Source organism: Amblyomma maculatum, chromosome 10 (assembly GCF_055883805.1).
Source record: "Amblyomma maculatum isolate TAMU_Amacu chromosome 10, ASM5588380v1, whole genome shotgun sequence".
In the NCBI taxonomy this organism is placed as follows: Eukaryota; Metazoa; Arthropoda; class Arachnida; order Ixodida; family Ixodidae; genus Amblyomma; species Amblyomma maculatum.
In genome coordinates, this window is record NC_139353.1 from 14415161 (window position 1) to 14434991 (window position 19831).

At 48.1% G+C, this 19831-nt stretch overlaps 3 protein-coding genes across 3 annotated transcripts in view; 2 read left to right on the forward strand and 1 right to left on the reverse strand.

Annotated features, from left to right (window-relative positions):
- Nucleotides 1-108: 108 nt before the first annotated feature.
- smid (nuclear valosin-containing protein-like smid) lies at nucleotides 109-2646 on the forward strand. The gene has a single exon (XM_084582044.1). It carries the CDS (start codon nucleotides 279-281, stop codon nucleotides 2475-2477), a length of 2199 nt encoding a protein of 732 aa, XP_084438170.1. The 5' UTR covers nucleotides 109-278; the 3' UTR covers nucleotides 2478-2646.
- Nucleotides 2647-2748: 102 nt separating this feature from the next.
- LOC146175651 (methionine synthase-like) overlaps nucleotides 2749-19831 on the forward strand; it is a 52310-nt gene continuing 35227 nt past the window's right edge. The window contains exons 1-5 of the mRNA XM_084582043.1: nucleotides 2749-3747; nucleotides 15061-15290; nucleotides 16227-16316; nucleotides 16733-16802; nucleotides 19102-19194. Coding sequence (XP_084438169.1) covers nucleotides 3714-3747; nucleotides 15061-15290; nucleotides 16227-16316; nucleotides 16733-16802; nucleotides 19102-19194 — 517 coding nt within the window. The 5' untranslated portion in view covers nucleotides 2749-3713. The remainder of the gene's footprint in view (nucleotides 3748-15060; nucleotides 15291-16226; nucleotides 16317-16732; nucleotides 16803-19101; nucleotides 19195-19831) is intronic.
- LOC146175652 (protein aurora borealis-like) lies at nucleotides 7685-8611 on the reverse strand. Its single transcript, XM_084580720.1, has one exon. It carries the CDS (start codon nucleotides 8609-8611, stop codon nucleotides 7685-7687), a length of 927 nt encoding a protein of 308 aa, XP_084436846.1.

The window sequence follows — 19831 nt, forward strand, 5'->3', positions numbered from 1 at the left end:
TACTTGTATTTTCAATAAAAATGCTATACAGCACTTTATAGGTTTTAGAGTTAAAGCAATTTTTCTATTTGTTCAGCCACGTTAGCAGAGGAGGCGATGGTTTAGCAATGAGCAACAGTGAAACCAAAATGGCAGCGCCCATGGTGCCCGTGGTTCCGTGTTTACACGTTGTTTCAAGGCGTGCTGTCTCGTGTGTCAAATTCACTGGCTTCTAACGCTACCCAACAACTGAAAAAATCAGGTATGCAACCCACCTGTAATCAAACGCGCGTGTAAGCATGAGCGAACCGCAAGCGAAGCGCAGACGGCGAACTTTCGGTGGCGATCCGCGGCTGTTGCCTCGGGTCAGGCAAGTGCTGAGCGAAAACGACCACTTGGATGTTGAAGACGTTGTTTCGAAGCTGCAGCGACGGCATCCGGAATACAAACGCAAGAAGAAGAATGCTCTGTTCTACTCTGTAACGCAGGCGATCGAGATTATAGCTGGCGACGATCCCATTCCAGGTACGGACACCGTGGGCGAAGGTGATCTGGACGGCAGTAGCATCACAGACGAAGACGTCGTACCTTACCCCGATCAAAACATGATGAATAAGTCCATGAATGACCTCTACAAGACGCCCGATCCCAAGCAAACGTCTAAGGAGAACGATGTTCCCGCAAAGACGCGCAAGACACCCAAGAAGTCCAAGTCTAGTGACGTGGACGCCGCGATTCAAGACAACCTCAAGAAACGCATGGCGAAGGAAAAGGAGATCGCTTTGATAAACCCGACTGCGAGGTTCGCGGACCTGGGAGGCATGGAGGGCCCGTTAGAAGAGGTCTGCAACATGCTCATGCATCTCAAGCATCCGGAGGTTTACAAAAGGCTGGGCGTCGTTCCTCCTCGAGGTTTCCTTCTGCACGGGCCCCCTGGCTGCGGTAAGACTCTGTTAGCGCATGCTATAGCTGGAGAGCTGGAGCTTCCTATGATCCGCGTCGCGGCGCCCGAGATTGTAGCCGGTGTCTCCGGCGAATCCGAGGAACGCATTCGTGAGCTGTTCGACAAGGCCGTAAACAGCGCGCCGTGCGTCTTTTTCATCGACGAGATAGACGCCGTAACGCCTAAACGAGAGACAGCGCAGCGGGAGATGGAGCGGCGCATCGTTGCCCAGCTCCTATCCAGCCTGGACGACTTGTCTCAGCGCGAGTTACCGGCTGAAGTGCTCGTCATCGGTGCCACTAACCGCCCCGACTCACTGGACCCAGCGCTTCGTAGAGCTGGGCGATTCGATCGCGAGATATGCTTAGGCATCCCCAATGAAGCAGCCCGCGAGAGAATTCTAGCCGTTCTTTGCCGCAAGCTGACGCTCGGAACCGACGTTCAGCTCAGCGTGATCGCCCACAGGACGCCGGGCTACGTTGGTGCTGACTTGATGGCGTTGACTCGAGAGGCCACGATGTCCGCTATCAACCGAATCTTCCGCGGTATTGAGGAAGGTGTTAAGGCAACCGGTGAAGGTCCACGAAACCGACTGGATATGGCTATTTCTCTGCTTAAAGATGTTCCTCCGTTAGACGAAGCACAGCTCAAGAATCTCTGCGTCGACATTCATGATTTTGAGGAGGCACTGAAACTGGTCCAGCCTTCTGCCAAGCGCGAGGGTTTCGCCACCGTTCCGGATGTGACTTGGGATGACGTTGGAGCTCTTACTTCCATCCGGGAAGCACTTCAGGTCGCCATCTTGGCTCCCGTACGCCATCGTGATAAATATGAAGCTATGGGGCTTGTTACTCCCACGGGAATACTACTGCATGGACCCCCAGGGTGTGGCAAGACGCTGTTAGCTAAAGCCATTGCCAACGAGTCGGGCATAAACTTCATTTCGGTCAAAGGTCCTGAGTTGCTGAACATGTATGTGGGCGAAAGTGAGCGAGCCGTGCGTCAGTGCTTCCAGAGGGCTCGCAACTCGGCTCCCTGCGTCATCTTTTTCGACGAGCTGGACGCATTGTGTCCTCGAAGGTCCGATTCTGCAGATGGCGGTTCAGCGTCGCGCGTCGTGAACCAGCTCTTGACAGAGATGGATGGATTAGAACCAAGAAAGCAGGTCTTTGTCTTGGCCGCTACCAACAGGCCAGACATAATTGATCCAGCAATGCTGCGCCCTGGCCGTCTGGACGAGGTTCTCTATGTTGGCTTGCCGAGCGCTGCGGAACGTGTGGAGATCCTTAAAACATTGACGAGAAACGGAACCAGGCCACCCCTACAGTCTGCAGTGTCTCTGGAGGAAATCGGTAAAGACGAAAGGTGCGAGAGTTTTTCGGGAGCCGACTTGGCTGCGCTTGTGCGCCAAGCTTCCGTAATTGCATTGACCAAGTATTTGAAGGACAACTCAGAGGGTCAGTTGTTGGTTGGACCCGAACACTTCAATGCTGCATTTGGTAAAGTGTCGGCATCGAACAAAGGTCGTCGGACTTTGAAGGAAGTGAAAGCATGAATGTGCCTTTCAGTGCTGCTAACTCAGCATTGAATGGATGTGTGTGTGCTCATACTTGCTTTTATTTCTTTGTGAACAAAGGGGCACTAATTAATTTTTCAGTAAACGGTTCACCCATCAAGAACACTAATTTTATTCTTCTTGAATATAATAAATTTTGTGCACATTCCCCCTCTTTTCTTTTTAGTGAACTCGTATGTTAGGAACACATGTTGCTCTTTTGGTAGAGACTGGTAATACTTTTACATATATTATGAAAACATTGGTAAAGACAATTATACATAAGGGGCAGATAACGTTCACTAATTCAGCTAGTGTAATGGAAAGCTCTTGCCGGACGTTGTAAGGATCACTGGAATCCTTGAGTGAGGTCATTCGATAGTACATAACTTGTTAAACATTCACCATTTCTTCATATATGGTAACATTGTATGACAAAATTGACAATTGTTCCTTTGTGTACACAAACGCAATAGTCCAATGAGCAGCAGACAATGTAAGACAGGGCACTGGGTTAGGGCACAGTGTTGTGCCTTTGTAGACAAAGACTGAATTTTACCAAGTGGTCCAACTCTGCCTGATGTTTATCTAGAATCGGGCCTCTATTAAGGTGATAGCTGTACTGGGCTCAATTAAACAGTTAGAACAATTCCAGCAAAAGTTTTTTTCTCAGCAGTTGCATTAGAGATGTAGCTGAAAATCTCCTCGGGCGGTCGTTGGCTGTTTGAAGGAACAGCCATCTGCCAGTGAAATAGATTTACGAACGCAGTTAGACCAAGGCCGATGCAGGCATGATTATTAGCGCAAGTGGTGGTATATTAGCGCAAGTCATGTGCGCGGAACCTAACCGCATTGAAGTTTCTTTACGTGTCGCTTCCCTGCAGAACGTGAAGTGCTCAGTCGTCCGAACGCCTGTAACGAGAGGTCACAGAGCCGATAGGCTAACTAATATTCCGCGCGCTGCTCGACCTCGTATGGTTGTATTGGTCTTCGCGTGACTCAGCGAAATTGAGCTTTGAGTGTTCTTTTTTCCATCTGCAGTTTTACGCCTTCCTTTGATGAAGCGTCTTTCCCCCCTCCTCTATCGTGACCTCTCTTTCGCTCGAGAGATAAGATAGGTGTTAAGCGGCAGGTCTGCTTGTCGTCTGCTCGCACTCCACTACAAGACAGCAGATCGTGCTTCTTGCAGCAGATGGTTTCCTTCCACCGCCAGGCGACCCGCTCGGACATTTCACTATGACAACGGACAGCGACGGAACCGCTACTTCTGGTATGCCAGCATCTCCGTATGCTGCGTAAATTTGTTTCTTTTTTTTTTTTTCCTTTTCAAATTGGTGTTAGTCGCAAATGTCTGAGGAGGTATTTTTACAGAGAGCAGTGTTTTCAAATTTTTACAGAAAGCAGTGTTTTCAAGATACTTACAGCGTGCACACTAAGGCTATATGGTTAGTCTTGACAAATTGCGTGCAATGTTAATGTTGTTGCCGGACGATAAAATGAAGGTTATTCATATTTAATTGCCAAGTTGGCTAATGATGGGGATGACTGTGAATGGTTAGTCATTTTTTTCCGAGAAAAGAGCGGGGTGGAAAAGAGAGCAGGTAGAACCCGTTTAAAATTAGGGGCTGAAATAAATGGAAGTAAACCCGACCGCGGTGGGCGCGTTTCGATGGCGGCGAAATGCAAGGGCATCCGTGTGCCTGCGATTTCAGTGCACGTTAAAGATACCCTGAGATGATAGAAATTATTATGTAGCCTTCAAATATGGCACCTCTTTCTCTTTCTTCTTTCACTCCCACCTTCCTTATGGCGCGGGTCAGGGGTCCACCGAGAAGTGTACAGGTACTGAGCTTTTCCCTTCCTGCTCCAGGGCATCTAGGGCCGCTAAACGGAATTCCTTAGCAAGAAGTAAGCACTAAGCACGAAAATAAATAACAAACGTTAAAAAAGCTGATTTAGTTTATTGTTGCAGAGGGTTAGCGGGATAATATAGGACGGCACTAGGGCTACATATATATATATATATATATATATATATATATATATATATATATATATATATATATATATATATATATATATATATATATATATATATATATATATATAAATATATATATATATATATATATATATACCTTGCCGCTGCTGTGTAGTTTCACATCCCTCAAGTTAGTACGCAGACAGCAGGACTCATCCGTGGCTGCTCTTGCTGTAAACTTTCTTCATTCGCGGGCTTTACCAATTTGCTTTTAGTCTTCGCGAAGAAGTGGGCATTGCGCGGCGTAATGGCCTAAGTCACCGCAGCGAAAGCATTCACCCCATCGAGCTGATTTCTGAGCCGCCTTGGGTAATTTGCCCTTTCGTGGCTCTTCTGCTCGAGGCTCAGCGCTGCCTTGTGCATAGAGCGGTTTCTTCAACTCGCTTTTAGCCGCGCGCTTTGGTTCAACTGCATTAAGAGCGCTATCTTTCCTTTGTGCGCCACCCTCTCCCGCAGCTTCTTCGAATGTCTAGATCGTCAGCCTTAAACCATTTGTCGACTTCTTGCAGCTTTACGTACTTATTGGTTTCTTTATTTAAGCCCGTCTTCAGTTAGCAACGACAAGTTCCAAAGGTATTCAAAAGAATTCACGCCGCGTGTGTCTACGTAAAAGTTCGAGTAGCTGCGCAGACGCGTCGTGAACGGTTTCCAAGTCTCATCTGCACGTTTGGTAGCTGAATGAAATCGTCTTTGATATTCGGCTGAAGACAGCCGATGATCGAGTTCAATTTTCTTAAGCTCCTCATAATCACGGTGATGTGCGGGCGTAAGTCGCGTTGATAGGCATTGCACCCTCCCCGCAATGAACGGGAAGACAATATGCCCCCGAAACTATTTTGGCACTTCGCGAACCTCCTGCGAGATTCGAACCAAACGGGTACTTCCGCACCGGTGGGTATTTCGGGATGGCACCTGTTAATAATTTGCTATAATTTCTCAATGCCATCCGGCTGCTTAATTTGCTGTTCTTCTTCGCTCGCATCGCCACTTGTGCGCTATGCAGTGGGACTGTGAAGTCGTGCGAGCTCTACTTTAAGTTCCAAAGCTTTACCGCACTCCTCCTCCAATTTCAACTGAATATAATAATATTCAATTTCCCACTCAGACAGACGTGTGCGGGACCCATCACTGCTGTCCTCGCCACCTTCGCTTTCGACCTCCGCGGTGCGAAGTCGGTCCAGGTCTAGATCAGAAAATTCATCCGTCCTCATCTTCCTCGTTTCTGTCTTAGCATAAACAAGGTGACTAACTTGAATGCACCGGTGGGAATGTCAGTCGGTTGGAAGTCACTCACCGCCAAGTTCGCCGCTTTTCCGTGGCGGTGGTGCTGGATGGCTTCCAGTTGACATCTCCTCTGTTTCCCGTGGTCTTCTGACCGCGGTTGTGGTTTGACGTTTCTCGCCGATCCTGATGAAGACCTTTTCGCAATTACCCAAAGCTGGTACACCGCCTTTGGTGTACCAGCTGTTGTTGTTTTCCGAGTTCCTTCCTATGCAGATCTTCGAGCTATTGACTGCGCCAGTAAAGGGTGGTTCCTTTCCTTATCTTTCGGAATGATTGTTCTTCCTTTCTTCTTTTCTCGCCGAAGTACTGTGCCAATAGGAAGTCTTGCATGAAAGACAGGTGACTCTTGTCGAGCACTGGTATATAGGTGTTATGTACAGAGACGACTATTTACAAGTACATGCATAGTGTCTTACCAGCCGATCCGTGAACCCACTCCACGGCTATTCGAGAGCACGATCCGCGTGCCTGGCTCTGGTCGCGACCAACATCTCCGTCATTCGATGGCGGCAGAGCCATTGGAAAGAAGAAAAAAACACAAAGTTGAATCGTTCCCAAGCAGCGAACAGAAGGAGTTTCGTCAAACTAGGTTTACAGTATATGCTTTTCCACTCTCCCGAACAGCGCCGGCCTCAACGCAGTATACAGCTTGTAAACACAGCAATGGACGCCCAGCTGCAGCAGGGATAGCGACACTCCCTCGAGTCAGGCAAGATGCTGCTACGTTCCCAGATGCTACTGGCATATGGGCGCGCAGATACTGGGCAATATCTGTATACCGCGCCACGCCGCGGGACGCCGACGGCGCGAATGTTGCCTTTCCCTCTCCTTGCATCGGATATCTGGGCGATCCACACTCGACCACGGAGAACGCTTTATTCCCGCAATCTGTGACCGGGCCGAAACGAGACCGTCAACTGGCAAATGTCACTGTTCGTTCACTTCGGGTCGTAAAAAAACAACAACACGGAAACTAGATTTTACCGAAACAACGAGTGCCATCCGAAAAGAACCCGATGCTCTCGCCGCGCCGCGTGTACAGAGGCTGTTCCGATGGTTAAAACGACGCCTGTTAAAGCGGACAGAAGCAAATGGATGGTGCCAAGCCTTACAGGGGCGAAATTAAAGACGAAAACATGAGCAGTACCCTGCAGAGATGCGACTTCGTATTCAGATATGTGGCGCAAATCTGAATAAGATGATGCACCAACTCGCCCCTCAAGCCGTTATTTAGAGATGCGACTCCTCCCCCTTCCGCAAACATCGATTAATTCGCCGTAAAGCACTTAATGACAAAAAAAAATACCGAGGGAGTAAGGGGATTAACGAAATGCATAGTTTCGCTTCGTTGCATTGAATAATATATGGTTGGCACTATACTTCAACAGATGACACCGTAACACTGACTCCATCAGCAAAGAGTAAATTCTGATATCTCCAGTGCTAAGATAGTCCATTTAATCTACTCATCACTCCAGCATTGTAAATTTTGTAACTGCAAAGCAAGTTCGACCACATCCTAAAAAAAGAAAAAAAAAAACTTGACCACTGCTGGCGAGTTTGGCTGCACAGGACATGGCGACCTATTGCAGAATGAAATAAGCCCCATTTTTAAGTCAGCCACTTTGACCAATGACTCTGTTGCTGGTGGCTAAGGCTGATGCACGGAGATAGCGGTACTCTCTATAGAGTCTACGATTTCTTGTCACTCTTTCTGTCAACTGAGACGTGGCCGGTGCTGTGTGTACCCAGTCGGGCAAGGGCGGAGCTGTATTCAGTCCGACCCGTCGCCGGCCCTTAGCACCATGATGTAGCCAGCATCAATTGCCATGCTCTCGCCGGCTCTGCTGCTGCGGTCATCTTCTTCAGTGGGCGGTGGCGACTATTTGCTTTCGGACGGCCTAGCTTTCCTCCGCTGCTGAGAAGTCGCAGGTGGAAGCAGCGGCTGGTTCCTCGTCTGGCGGCAGATAGGGGAGAGCTGCAGTCGTTCAATGTCGGGACTCAAGCTCTGGCTGAAGCGATTGAGGCCGCCAATGGAGCTCGGAGACAAGGCCATAGGCATGGGCGACGAACATTTCGCTTCTTCCTGCAGGTTGAGTCGTCGGATCTTGAAGCTCTCGGGGATCTGTACCTCTCCCTCGATGAAATTGAACAGCCTGCGCCGTAGGGAGCCACGCGAGGAGTTTTTAAAGCTGGGCATTGCCACCTGCTTGTCCTGGGCAGCGTTGGAGGTGAAGTACTCGCCAAGAAGCGAGCTGAGGTCAGCATCCGGGGGTATTGAAAGCGTTGTCTGACACCACACCGTGGCTTTCTCCGTTTCATGCACAGACAGAGTGTAGCTGCCTTCATGTGAACCACTGGTGCTGAGCAGGTTCCCCTTGACCATCCCAGTCGGCGCCCACGGAGAAGGGGCGATCTCGTGCCGCGAAAAGTACGTCTCGATGGCCTGCTGGAGCTGTTCCTCGCGCAGTTCATCATTTCTGGTAGGCCGTGGAAGGCGTGGTTCTTCTTCAATGTTTACTGGAAAAAGAGCAGCTAACTGCTCAATCGACCACCGGAATGAACGGCGTGACTCCGGTGTGCGCCGGCTCTTGCAAACGAACAGAGAAGGCGAGCAGAACGACTGGGCGAGCTGCTCAGGTTCAACCTCGAATGGGTTGGCGCTGCTTTCGTCGCCAGGGCTCTTCGGCAGAGCCATGCTGGGCATGCCGCTGCTCTGGCTCAGTGGAGAGGCGGAGCCAGCGGTACAACTGTCTTCATCATGAATGCCAGAATCATCGCGCGGAAATGACTGACTGGATTCCGTCATTAAAGCGCTACGAGATGCAGAAACGCACCGCAGTCTTCTCAGCTGTCCGACTCCGCGCCCTCGATGAGCTCCGATGACAAACAGCTTGAGGGGGGTCGCAGCGTAATGATGTCACCAAACAGGAGCCGCGGATAGGTTCATTCAACAGCGCGGTCACGGTAGTCCGCAGCAAAAAATATAGACCAGCTCGTGCATCTTCTTCTCACGCATTGCCGCAGGACGTGATTTTTTTTGCATCGCATGTATTTGTACACGAGCGGCTGTAAAATATCAAATGAAACGAACTGCCACCAAAAATCATTTGTTGTACCGAGAACGATTTCAACTAACTACTAAATGTTGCCGTCGTAACCTACATTTGGATTCTTTTTTTTTTTTTTTTAGACAAGCGTAGGCCCCTCCTTCCACAATGATGTTTAAGGATGCAAAAACGAACTACACATATCTACAATACAGTGTGATCTGCCGACCGCTAGGTAATGCATCCGGGGCTCTGTGGTTGCCTCGAATAAAATAAATGAAGAACAATGACTGTTTTGCATGGTTGAAGCCGTGCAAAACAAGGTGGATGTTATATATAAGTTCTGTATAACCTCCTTAGTATGACCGCACTGCGCTATGCTACTTCATGCAGTGAGGTTATTAGGGCGTACAATTGGAGGCACATAAGGTTCGAATCCCTATCGCTTAACTAGACTAGCAAATGCATGCAAATTAGACAATGAAATGCTATGACACTACCCTTAACGCTGCATGGATAATGGTTGCGTCACAATGTTTATACGAAGGAGGTCAAAATCTGGCGCCACATTCAGGTCTGTTAGTGATGTCATATAAGAGCGAATAGCCCGCCAGAAGCGATGGAGACACAATATGTCATTGTTTGTACTTGGCAGAGAATTCGACTCGCTTTCTTTTGGCATAGGCTGTATTACTTTGCTGCCCAATCCAGGTACACGGCCGTATACCGCTCATAGCGTCCAATCACTCTTCTTAATACAGATTATAAGAACCCGACAGCATTACTCGTAAAGCGCATTAACCATTTTCTCCAGCAACTTATAAGCTCATTCCAATCGTTTGCCTGTTCCTGGTCGCAGCATTCCCCCCTCTCACGCTTGTTTGGGATCTCATATCATATACACTGGTGCTTGCGAGTTTACAGGCTTCATAGTAAGCCTGGACCTAGAGAAAGCATTCGACCGACTGGAGCACCAATACCATTGTAGTCCTGGAATGTTACAACTTTCCACGCACCTTTACTAAACTTCTCAGTCGTCTCTATATAAGCACCACAGCCGAAAAGCTCCTCAATCGGCTGGCCAACACCTCGCTTCTCGATGACTCTGGGCGTCAGGAAGGGCTGCCCGCTCTCGCCAGTACTTTCCGCACTGGCCCTTGATTCGTTGCTGTAACGCGTGGAAGGCGTGAGTTCGGTGCACGGACCCCCAATGCCGGGCTCCGCGCAGGTCATGCTCATAGCTAATGCGGATGGAGTCACCCTTCTACGTGACTGTGGGCAGGTATATGCCGAGTACGCTCTACTTTGGTGGCCACCCGAATGAGGCAAAAGTTTTGCCAAGTGCTATGCATAGGGCAACGCCCAAGCTCGGTGCCGGACCCGCCTGTGTCGATCATGTTGACATCTTAGGCGTCATGTTTTCAACAGGCGGTGGTTCGCCACGCACGTGCCAACAAATGATAGCCGAACAACTAGCCGCTGTCAGAGCGCGGCCCCCTTCCACTGCGTGAGCGGGCTTACTTTGTTAAAAATGTGCTTTGCAGCAAGCTATGGTTCGTGCCTCGTATTATTCAGCGACCCTCTTTAGTTGTTCGCACTCCCACCTTGAGCCTTGCCCGGCTGCTGTTCTCTCAAGTCTTGCATAGAATGAAGTTCACAGTTCCGACCTGCCCGAGGCGGTAAAAGATCTCCGCTCACTTGTCGCGTGGAGAGGTCTTGCTACAAAAGACCGGTCGAAGAGTTGGAGGTTTGTTCTTGGTGACCCACCTGGGATAGGACTCAGCAATTGTCATGCGAAATATCCGTAGTGGCCAGGTGCTGGCCGACTTATCGTTAGTTTCAGCGCTTTACAGACCCACACGTGGTGGTGGATGTCGTCTTCGGCTTGGTGACATAGGCACAGTGGAGATTTTTATGACATCCAGGGAAGGGGAAGATTCGTAAACTGATCCAGCATAAAGGCGCTGCAGTTGTAGCGGGATGCAACTCAAGAAAAAAAGCGAATTATGCCTGTCATATATGCGCTATATGCAGCCCTTCAGCCAATGGCTGCGATCGGTTTTCATGGTGAAACCTTATTCATACGCCACGCCATGCGTTGCCTCTCTAGGAGTCTACAGGGATTCCACGCCGGCATGAAAATGCGACCCCCCCCCCTCCTCCCCTTCTCGCCAATACCTCCAATCCCCAACCCCTTCAGCGATGAGAGATCTTGTTATTCAGCCCCGCCCTGTCGATTCAGCTCGCACTGACGGACAGGGACCAGGAGCTGCTGGGAACATATGGGTCTAGGGAACCACCCCGTCTGGTGCCTGTATGCACGACCGATTTATTTCGGGCGAAATAAATGTTGATTCATCATCATTCTTTGAGGAGGAAAAGCCGCATTTTCTTCTTGTCCACGATTATACGCGCGTGTTTGTCGATAGTGGCTGCCTCTCCTAAGCCTCGTTTGCGGTGTTTGTAAAAGAAAAGTTAGGGTGACACTACGGTGTTAGAAGTGTTAGAAGTGTTAGAAGAAGAAACTACTAACGCCGTGGGTGACACTTAAAGCAGCCTGTGGCCCTCTAGGGAACTTCCGCGTTGGGAAGTAGACGTACGTATGCAATTTGCACTCAGAAAGCCGCTTCCAAACTAGAAACGCGGCGGCGTCATATGCTGGCAGCGATGTATCAGGTCTCGATTAGTTCCAGTAACAGGGAAGAAAACAGAGGTAGGCGGCTTGCGGAGCTCATCTCCACACTATGTTTCACTCTACTCACAGATCCGGCCACCCACCCCTACAAGAGGAACTCGATCAACGCGCATGCCCGTACATAGCCTTCGTCCGTATTACATCTAGCAACACCGCGTCAGATCTTAGCGAAACGCTGGGCAGCGTTCACTGTCTGCTGAAAAAGCGTCCTTCACGTAGAGGCTCGACGCAGCCTTACAAGATGAAGAAGAAAGCACAACCGGAAGCTTAGGCTGCGTATTCAGGCGGCCACAAAACAATCTGAAAAGCACCCTGCACAGTTAATGCACGCAAATGAGATTGAATGATGTAACACGGCAGCACGCAACATGGAAACTAAGAGCACTTGGCGTCTCTTCCGCCTCCTGATTTGTTTTTACCTTACGGAAGGGAGGGTGAGGGTAACGCAGAGGCAGCTACATAAAGTGATATACAGATACCAAGGGACAACGGCCCAGCTTTCGGACTCACTGTGTGACAGATATCTCTACTGTACGGTGGTCCATACAAAGCAGAGTCGCTGCCACACAGGCAGTCCAAATGCCGCTCTGAAGAAAATGAAACGGACGAGATAAAGTTACAGTCAATTTATCAGTGAACCTGTCCGACGGGGTCCTCGTTCACATACTGGAATGCACGAACAGCCTTTGGAAAGAGGGTGAATTGTCACAGGAATGGAAAACATCACTCGTTACCTAGCCAGGAAAGCAGGTCAGCACAGGCAATCCCCGTCCTAGTTCGCTCACGTCATGTGTGGACAAACTGATGGAAACCATGGTGCGAGAAAAACTGGCTGATTACCTGGAAACTAAAGGGTACTTTTCAGACACCCTGTTCGGATTTCGCCCACACAAATCTGCACTAGACAGACATCCTCCTCAAACTCCAACGCGACATCATCAAACCAGTCACAATGCAAGGAAATGACAGTCATTCTTGGATTCGACCTCAAAGGAGCTTTTGAAAATGTTAAAGACGGCACCATACTTGGGGCTCTTAAACTTTGCACATTGTGGTGCTATATTGCCGCAATGCTAAATACTTAGTGGCGCCACCATGTGGTCGAGCTCGGGAGACTGGCACACGCTCGTCTTCTTCTCTCAGGAGCTCGTTGGCGACTCGGTTAGCATAGCTGTGTCTTCTTTCGCTAGTGCTTGTGTGGGTGCCCGGTAAATCTGCTTACTTATGTCTACAGGCTTCTGTGATACTTTGATGGAGGCGCGGGTTCATTCCATGTACAAAGAGCTTCTAGGTGCTAAAGCCAGCTGCGTACTGTGGACACATCATGCGCACAAGGCGAGCCGCAGCTTAAAAGGCCTAGCTCCAGAGTGTGGACCCCTTGCCTCCCCACCTCAAACCATGACGACCACATGGCGGTGCCAGCATATATTTAACATTGCGGCGGTATTGTTCTCATACATTAAGGGCTTCTCGACGAGAAGGAATTCCTTGATACGCAGGGAGGAAATGGAATATAGGCGATAATGAATGGGTATCAGAGGTACACCGCAGGCGGCTGTACTCTCTAATCTGGCAATGATGAATCCACCTAAAAAACTAGACAGCATACCTGGCACCTGCCATGCTCTATACGCCGACGATATCACAATACGGGCAATGCAGGGTAACCTGGGGAAAATGGAGCACACTCTTCAACAGGCTGCTTTCAACACGGCGACCTATGCCTCCGTGTGTGGCATTTAGTGTGCCGGGAACCCCTAGCTGACTCGATAGATTCTGGGACAGAGCAGGGGCAACCTCTCTTTAATTTCCTCGAAGTATTGCACTATTATCGCGAAAGCCATCGCCGTTACCCAACCCTTGCCAAGGGACTGGATGGGGCTGACGAGCGAATTCTGAGACGACTCCAGATGAACCCTCTTCCCTGTCCAGCAATCTCAATTGAAACAATTTGACCCGACGGCCAATGTGCTGCACACACTGCGGATAGATAGCTGGCATCTACCACATAGTGTGGGCGTGGAAACAGAATCCAACTCTTGCCCCTTACCATAGAGTTTCTTACTCGAGGGAAAGCTGGGGGTGTTGCACTTCAGCCACCATGGGCACTCAGAATCATAAACTGGTGTACTACTTGGTGCGGGACAGTCGCATTTTTTCGGGAACACAGAGTGGCTTTACTGAAGTAACCTCCTCCTCCTCCTCCTCCTCCTCCTCCTCCTCCTCCTCCTCCTCCTCCTCCTCCTCCTCCTCCTCCTCCTCCTCCTCCTCCTCCTCCTCCTCCTCCTCCTCCTCCTCCTCCTCCTCCTCATCATCATCATCATCATCATCATCATCATCATCATCATCTCGAGAGCCCAAAAAAGTAGCGAAGACGCAAAAGCAACGCCAATAAAAGGTTTCTGTTTTCCGAAATTCCACTAAAAACCTTACGAAAGTAATTGAGCAACGGTATATATTTTCAAGACATTTTTTTTAAGTGTGCTTATTAGGTACGTGGTTTCCGTGCTGCTCAATACTTAGCCAATAGGAGAGCCATCGCTTATTTTGGACAAATTTTACACTTACATGCTCTTTTGCTCGCTCTTTGCAATTTATAGTCACAATGTTGAATGTTGGGACATTTTTTATTCTAGAACAACGTTTATTTTCGTATTATTTTTAGCCAAAAGTTGTAGTTCTGCACCCGGTAGATCTCCGCCACATGATGTTTTTTGCGCCTATGCTGGCTGCAGTCGTCGTTAGGAAACTCCATGCAAACTCCCATAGATAGCGGCACAGCTTTCCCTCTAGGTAAGAGTAAGAAACTCTATGCCCCTTGCCCCAACCCCACTAAGGAGGACTGAGAGGCGACTCGGCTGCTCCGACCTACAAGCTTATTTATAAGGCCTTGGTCGCAAGGGCATGGGCGGCGGTCTCATCCAATGGCGTCCCAGACTAAGGAAGCCTCCTAGTGTGTAAAACTTCTAGTGAGGCTCTCCTCTTCTATAATACGCAATAAAAGTTTTCATCACCACAGTCAGTGCTCGTTGAGGTTACAAAAATATAGGGTTTATTCGTGCTGTAACCGAAAATTCCACCTATATACCAAGCTATCCGTATTTTAAGCTTTTTTCTTTTTTTTTTTCCTGAGCATTTTGAGATCTCCTCAAGCTTGGAAAAAATTAGTTGGCTCTCAAGGTTTTCTGAGACTCTATGAGATTACCTTGTTAACAAATTTTATTTATGATTTTTTTCTGAAGAAGGGGGAATTCCGAATAGAGCAATCATACTAAACCTTAGAGTCTGAAAAGAAGCCTTGTAAGTGCGGCAACTTCGAATTGTGTTCACATCTTACTTAGTCTACTGCAGCCATAATCAAATTCAGTTCACTGCCAAATTCATAATCATATTTAGTTTTAACATAAATCTATGCTCCAAGCTTCTTAAGGTGATCGACTGCATACGTTTTAAGACTTAAATAAAGAAGTAAAATAAGGTAAGCAAACTAATGGCTGAATATGTTACTTTCAGGGGACAGCAGTAATGGAGAAACGAAAGCAGACAGGGCAGCCATGATCGCACACATTCTGAGCCAACGGGTGATGGTCATGGACGGCGCCATGGGTACTATGATTCAGCTACTGGGCCTCGACGAGGCAGCTTTTCGAGGCGTCGAGTTCGTCGACCACGACAGGCCATTGCAAGGAGACAACGACCTACTCAACCTGACCAGGCCCGACGTCATTCTGGATATACACAAGGTTGCGTCGACAGAGAGAGCCATCATTAAAGGCGATGTTCAAATAACGACCGTCACTCACGGTGCCACATTCACAAGCATAACTCGTTTGAATGATACATGAACTATCCTTTCTAAAGAAGAACTGGGTATGGATTTAGTTTGGCCTGTTCCGACAGACTGTGGCGTGCTAACCACATATATACACATATATACATATATACCACATATGTATACATAGGGGCCCTTTTAACCGAAAACGGTGCTGAAAGGGCCCCGACAGGGGTTCAGAAAGTGTCCGTCTGATGCGTGCATTATGTACAGGAATTCAATGATACTATATAGGTGTGCCTGCCGCATGCAAATCCCGAAAAGCGAGCTGATAATTTGCTCAATACATTGCATGGTATCGCGTAGTTGATGCCGTGAAGACTTGCGCTGGGATTAAAGTCAGAGGGGTATTGGAGGGAGACCCTCTATCAATACTTGAGAGTGGTTTGAGACCCCGCGGTCGAATGCATAAAGATCGCATGAATCCGAAGCATGCAACAGTTCTTTATTGTCAGAGGTAGTCGGTGCATTTCTTCCGCATAGACAAAGCGGCGTAGACACGGTTTGCACTCGGGAATCTGCCTTCAAATGTAGAACGCGGAGGCCCCATCTGCCTTGGCAGCGACGTATCAGATCTCAATTAGTTCCCATATCTGCCGGCAAGTCGGTTTCAATTTTTCATGCACGTTTTTTTTTTCGATTCTGCGGTAACGCGAAGGTGACGCCTTTTCGTCCGAACGAGCTGCATACGTTATCGCGTAAACTGGTGTACCTAAATTTCATCGCTTTGTGGCAGCATTATTTTATGCGAGTAAACGGAAGCGAATTATAGGATGTTTTGAAGCTGCGCCGAGTGGTATTTCTGTATTCAATTTTACTCCAAATCTTTTTGTGTTTGTGCTGGTAGTGCTACCTGGAGGCTGGTGCTGATTTCGTGGAGACGAATACTTTCAACTCTACATCCGTTGCCCAGACCGAGTACGGGATGAGCCATTTGGTAAGCCTTGGCTCCTATTTAATGCAATTTCTTCCACCTAAAGCGCAGAAAACAAGATTTTGGTGGCTTTGTGTAAGAAAAAAATTCATTTTAATACAGACTGTTACCGATTTTTTTTTTAACCCTAAATCACCATCAAGCATAAGTATGCTGCAGTCAATGTTAACCTCTTCTTGGTCTACAATTCTTCCGGGTCCACTGTTTTCCATCCGTCATAGTGCCTTTGTTCCTGTTCAACAAGCAGCTATTTTTGTGTTTAATCTGCGCTAAAATGACCCTGCGCACAGTCTACGATTGTCATTTAATTATGATGTGAAATGCTCATTTTCCGATCCAAACTTAGGTAGGACAGGATACAGCGCTAGTTTTGGTGCAACACGACCGATTCCTTTTTTTCTGTGTGCGTGTATTATCAGGCCTACCGTCTCAACGTCGAAGGTGCCAGGCTAGCCCGAGAAGCCTGCCGACTTGTTGAGAATGCAACAGGTCAGAGGCCTGCCGCTTTCCAATCTGCTCTTCCTTGCAATACTGCTCTTTTCACTGCACGCTATGGTGTACGTGCTAAACATATGATGTAACAACACAGCTATTAGTGTATGCTCGTTCTGTGCAGCTATATCAATATGCATTATTGTTCGAACAATGTACTACACACGACACGGCAGTCGCTATATACGAAGCGGCGGCTGCGCCCCTCCCATTTATTGGTTAACTATCTCAACATTTGACCGCCCTTCATGCTTTTTGTTGGTGAGCGGGCGTTATCAGTGCGATACTCCTGTCCTTCCGTTGCGAGTTTTATCTCTTCGTATGCTTTGGCGCAAAGTTCGGCACATTTGCTTAATTTGGTTGTACGACCCGAGGGTTTTAATTTGAAAATGTTTGTTTTGTAACACTATGGCAAACAAAAGTCCCTGACTGTCAACAACTCAGCTGTCAGTGTGTCTGTGATCATACATTAAACGTCTTGCTATCTTTGACAGAAGTTAGAAAGCATAACTTCAGACTCGTGACCGAATAAAAAGGCGAGATTAATGCTGCGTTTCTATATATTATATAATAGATGACACAGTCTTGTTACCGCGCACACCACTTCTAAACCATTTCACAGGCTCAGACATTGCATTCAGCATTCAATAACCACTTTTCGATTTAAACGTGTTGTGAGACCCAAAACGCCTACTTGTAAAAAATAATTAAATTAGTAAGAAATGCTATATTGCATAAAGCACACAAGCGGTACACCGCGAAGGCTGATGTCACGCGTAATTCGTGGGGCCAGAGGAATATGAAACGCTTGCATCATATGCGCTTCATAACTGCAGAACCGAGCTTCGCGTTGATCACTGCTGAGTAGATATCTCGGAACACCGGCCATGGTACGGAAATAAGCTTCTAACGCACACTGCAATGACTTAAACGCCTTTTTGACAGCGCAGTTCTTCCATGGAGGAATTATACATCTACATGTACAAGTGTACATCTACCTTGGTTCTTCTTGCAGTCTGCGGCCGCATAACTTGTATGAAAAAGAAAATGCTTTCGTGCTATATTAGTCGACTACCCCAAAGAGGTGGTTCAGTGATTAGGGCGGATTGCTGAACCTAAGAACGCCGGATCGAATCCCGGCCACGGCGGCACTTTTCTATGCATGCGAAAAGCAAGCCGCCCATATGCCATTAAATATCAGTGCACGTTAAAGAACCCCAGGTGGCCGAAACTTCCGTAGACCTCCACAACGGCGTTTCTAGCAGCCTGAGTCGGTTTCGGACGTTAAAGCCACAAGACCAGACCAAACCAACACTAGTTGACTATTCTCTTCATCTTACTCATTTTTAAGCTGACTTATTCGATAGCTATACTTCCACTGACACCTCACACGTTCATCAACAATCTCCAACTCCAATCATGAGCAATGCTCATCCAGAGAGAGTTCCCCTTCGTGATGACACGCTTGGGGCACTCGGGGTACCGACTGCAAACGGCAAGTGCAAAAAAAAAAAAAAAGCAACAACAAATCAACAAATCAAAGGAGAGGTGGGGGGAGTGGGGGAGGAGGGGAGCATTTGATCCTCGCCTTTAGGTGTATGACGCGACGGCATTAATAACCATCGAATGCAGCTCCCCTTGTGGATCCGGTTTCTCGTACATTTACTTTTCTACTGACTTTAATTTGTGCTTCTATTATCCCACAGGCACTCATTAACATGCCCTCACAATTGGTACCACAGTATACGAAAGACCACCCGATATAGACATAAAGCACTACTGTAACCGAGCTGTACAAACAGGGCCTGCGCGTTGCTATAGGTGTAGTGTGCACCTAAATCAGGATCTAAGGGTCCTGGAGCTCACCGTTCCATCTCAAACGCGGCTATGTCACAAGGTGCTGTGACGTCACACAACCCTACGACCAGTAAATGGTGGGCCATGTCACCTGCCGTCTACCACCTGCCAGAACCATGCCCTGGATACGTCGCTTACAGCGCCGACGCCGGATATATATGTGCAGGACGGGGTCTTTAATGCTATTACGTTAACTCTACATCAGCTGCCACAGTGTATAAGGTCGCTGGATCGAATGCTCGATGGAGGAAATGCTCGATGAATTCATGGAGGAAATGCAAATGCGCACATATTTTGCGCTATGTCATTGCACGCTAAGGATTCGCAAGGTGTAAAAATTGTTCCAAAGTTCTGCACCGGGGGTTCGGCCTACCACTGAGCGACTACAACAGCAAAACTAATCGCCGGTACACTCTTCGCTGTTGCTGTTTGTTTCCAGGCTCACCCAGGTTTGCCTGTGGGGCCCTTGGACCAACCAGCAGGACATTGTCTATATCGCCGTACGTGGACAGACCGGAAGAGCGGAACATCAGTGGGTGCACCCGAAATTGTTCTTAAGTTTCTCGCCGTCACATCATCTGTCCAGACGCTAAGGGGCTATAGTCGTTATTGTTGGGTTCTGTTTAAACGGTGCATACCCACCAAAAGGGGTTGTTCTGGTATTTCGTTGAATGCTTTATACTTTATTTTTGATCGATCTGTGCGAAGTTCGGCGTCCTTGAACTATCCCCATAACATCACTGGCACTCAGTTCTGACGACATCCGGCTGCCCAATGCTTTCGTTGAAGTATAAAATATGCCCAAATTCAAGAGGAAGAGAAAAATAATTAAAAAATTGAGTGGCTTAGACTGTCAATGTACGGCACGCTGCATCAATTCGCTGTTCTTTTTGTTTTGCAATATGAAGTAACATTTATTATTTATAATTAGATATTGACAGCAGCGGGGTATAACGCCCATTATAATGCGTGAGGTGCGCTATTGTAACTGTTTACTTTGTCGGGTGGATCTCGGGATCGAATCCTCCGACCGCATTCGATGGAGGCGAAATGCAAGTTTGCGCATGCGTTGTGCGATATCAGTGCATCGGTCGCTTGTTCTACCTGGTTTGCTGGTCATCCGGTAGGTCGGTCAAAGTTGCGGTCTAGAAAACAGGCGGCAGTATCAC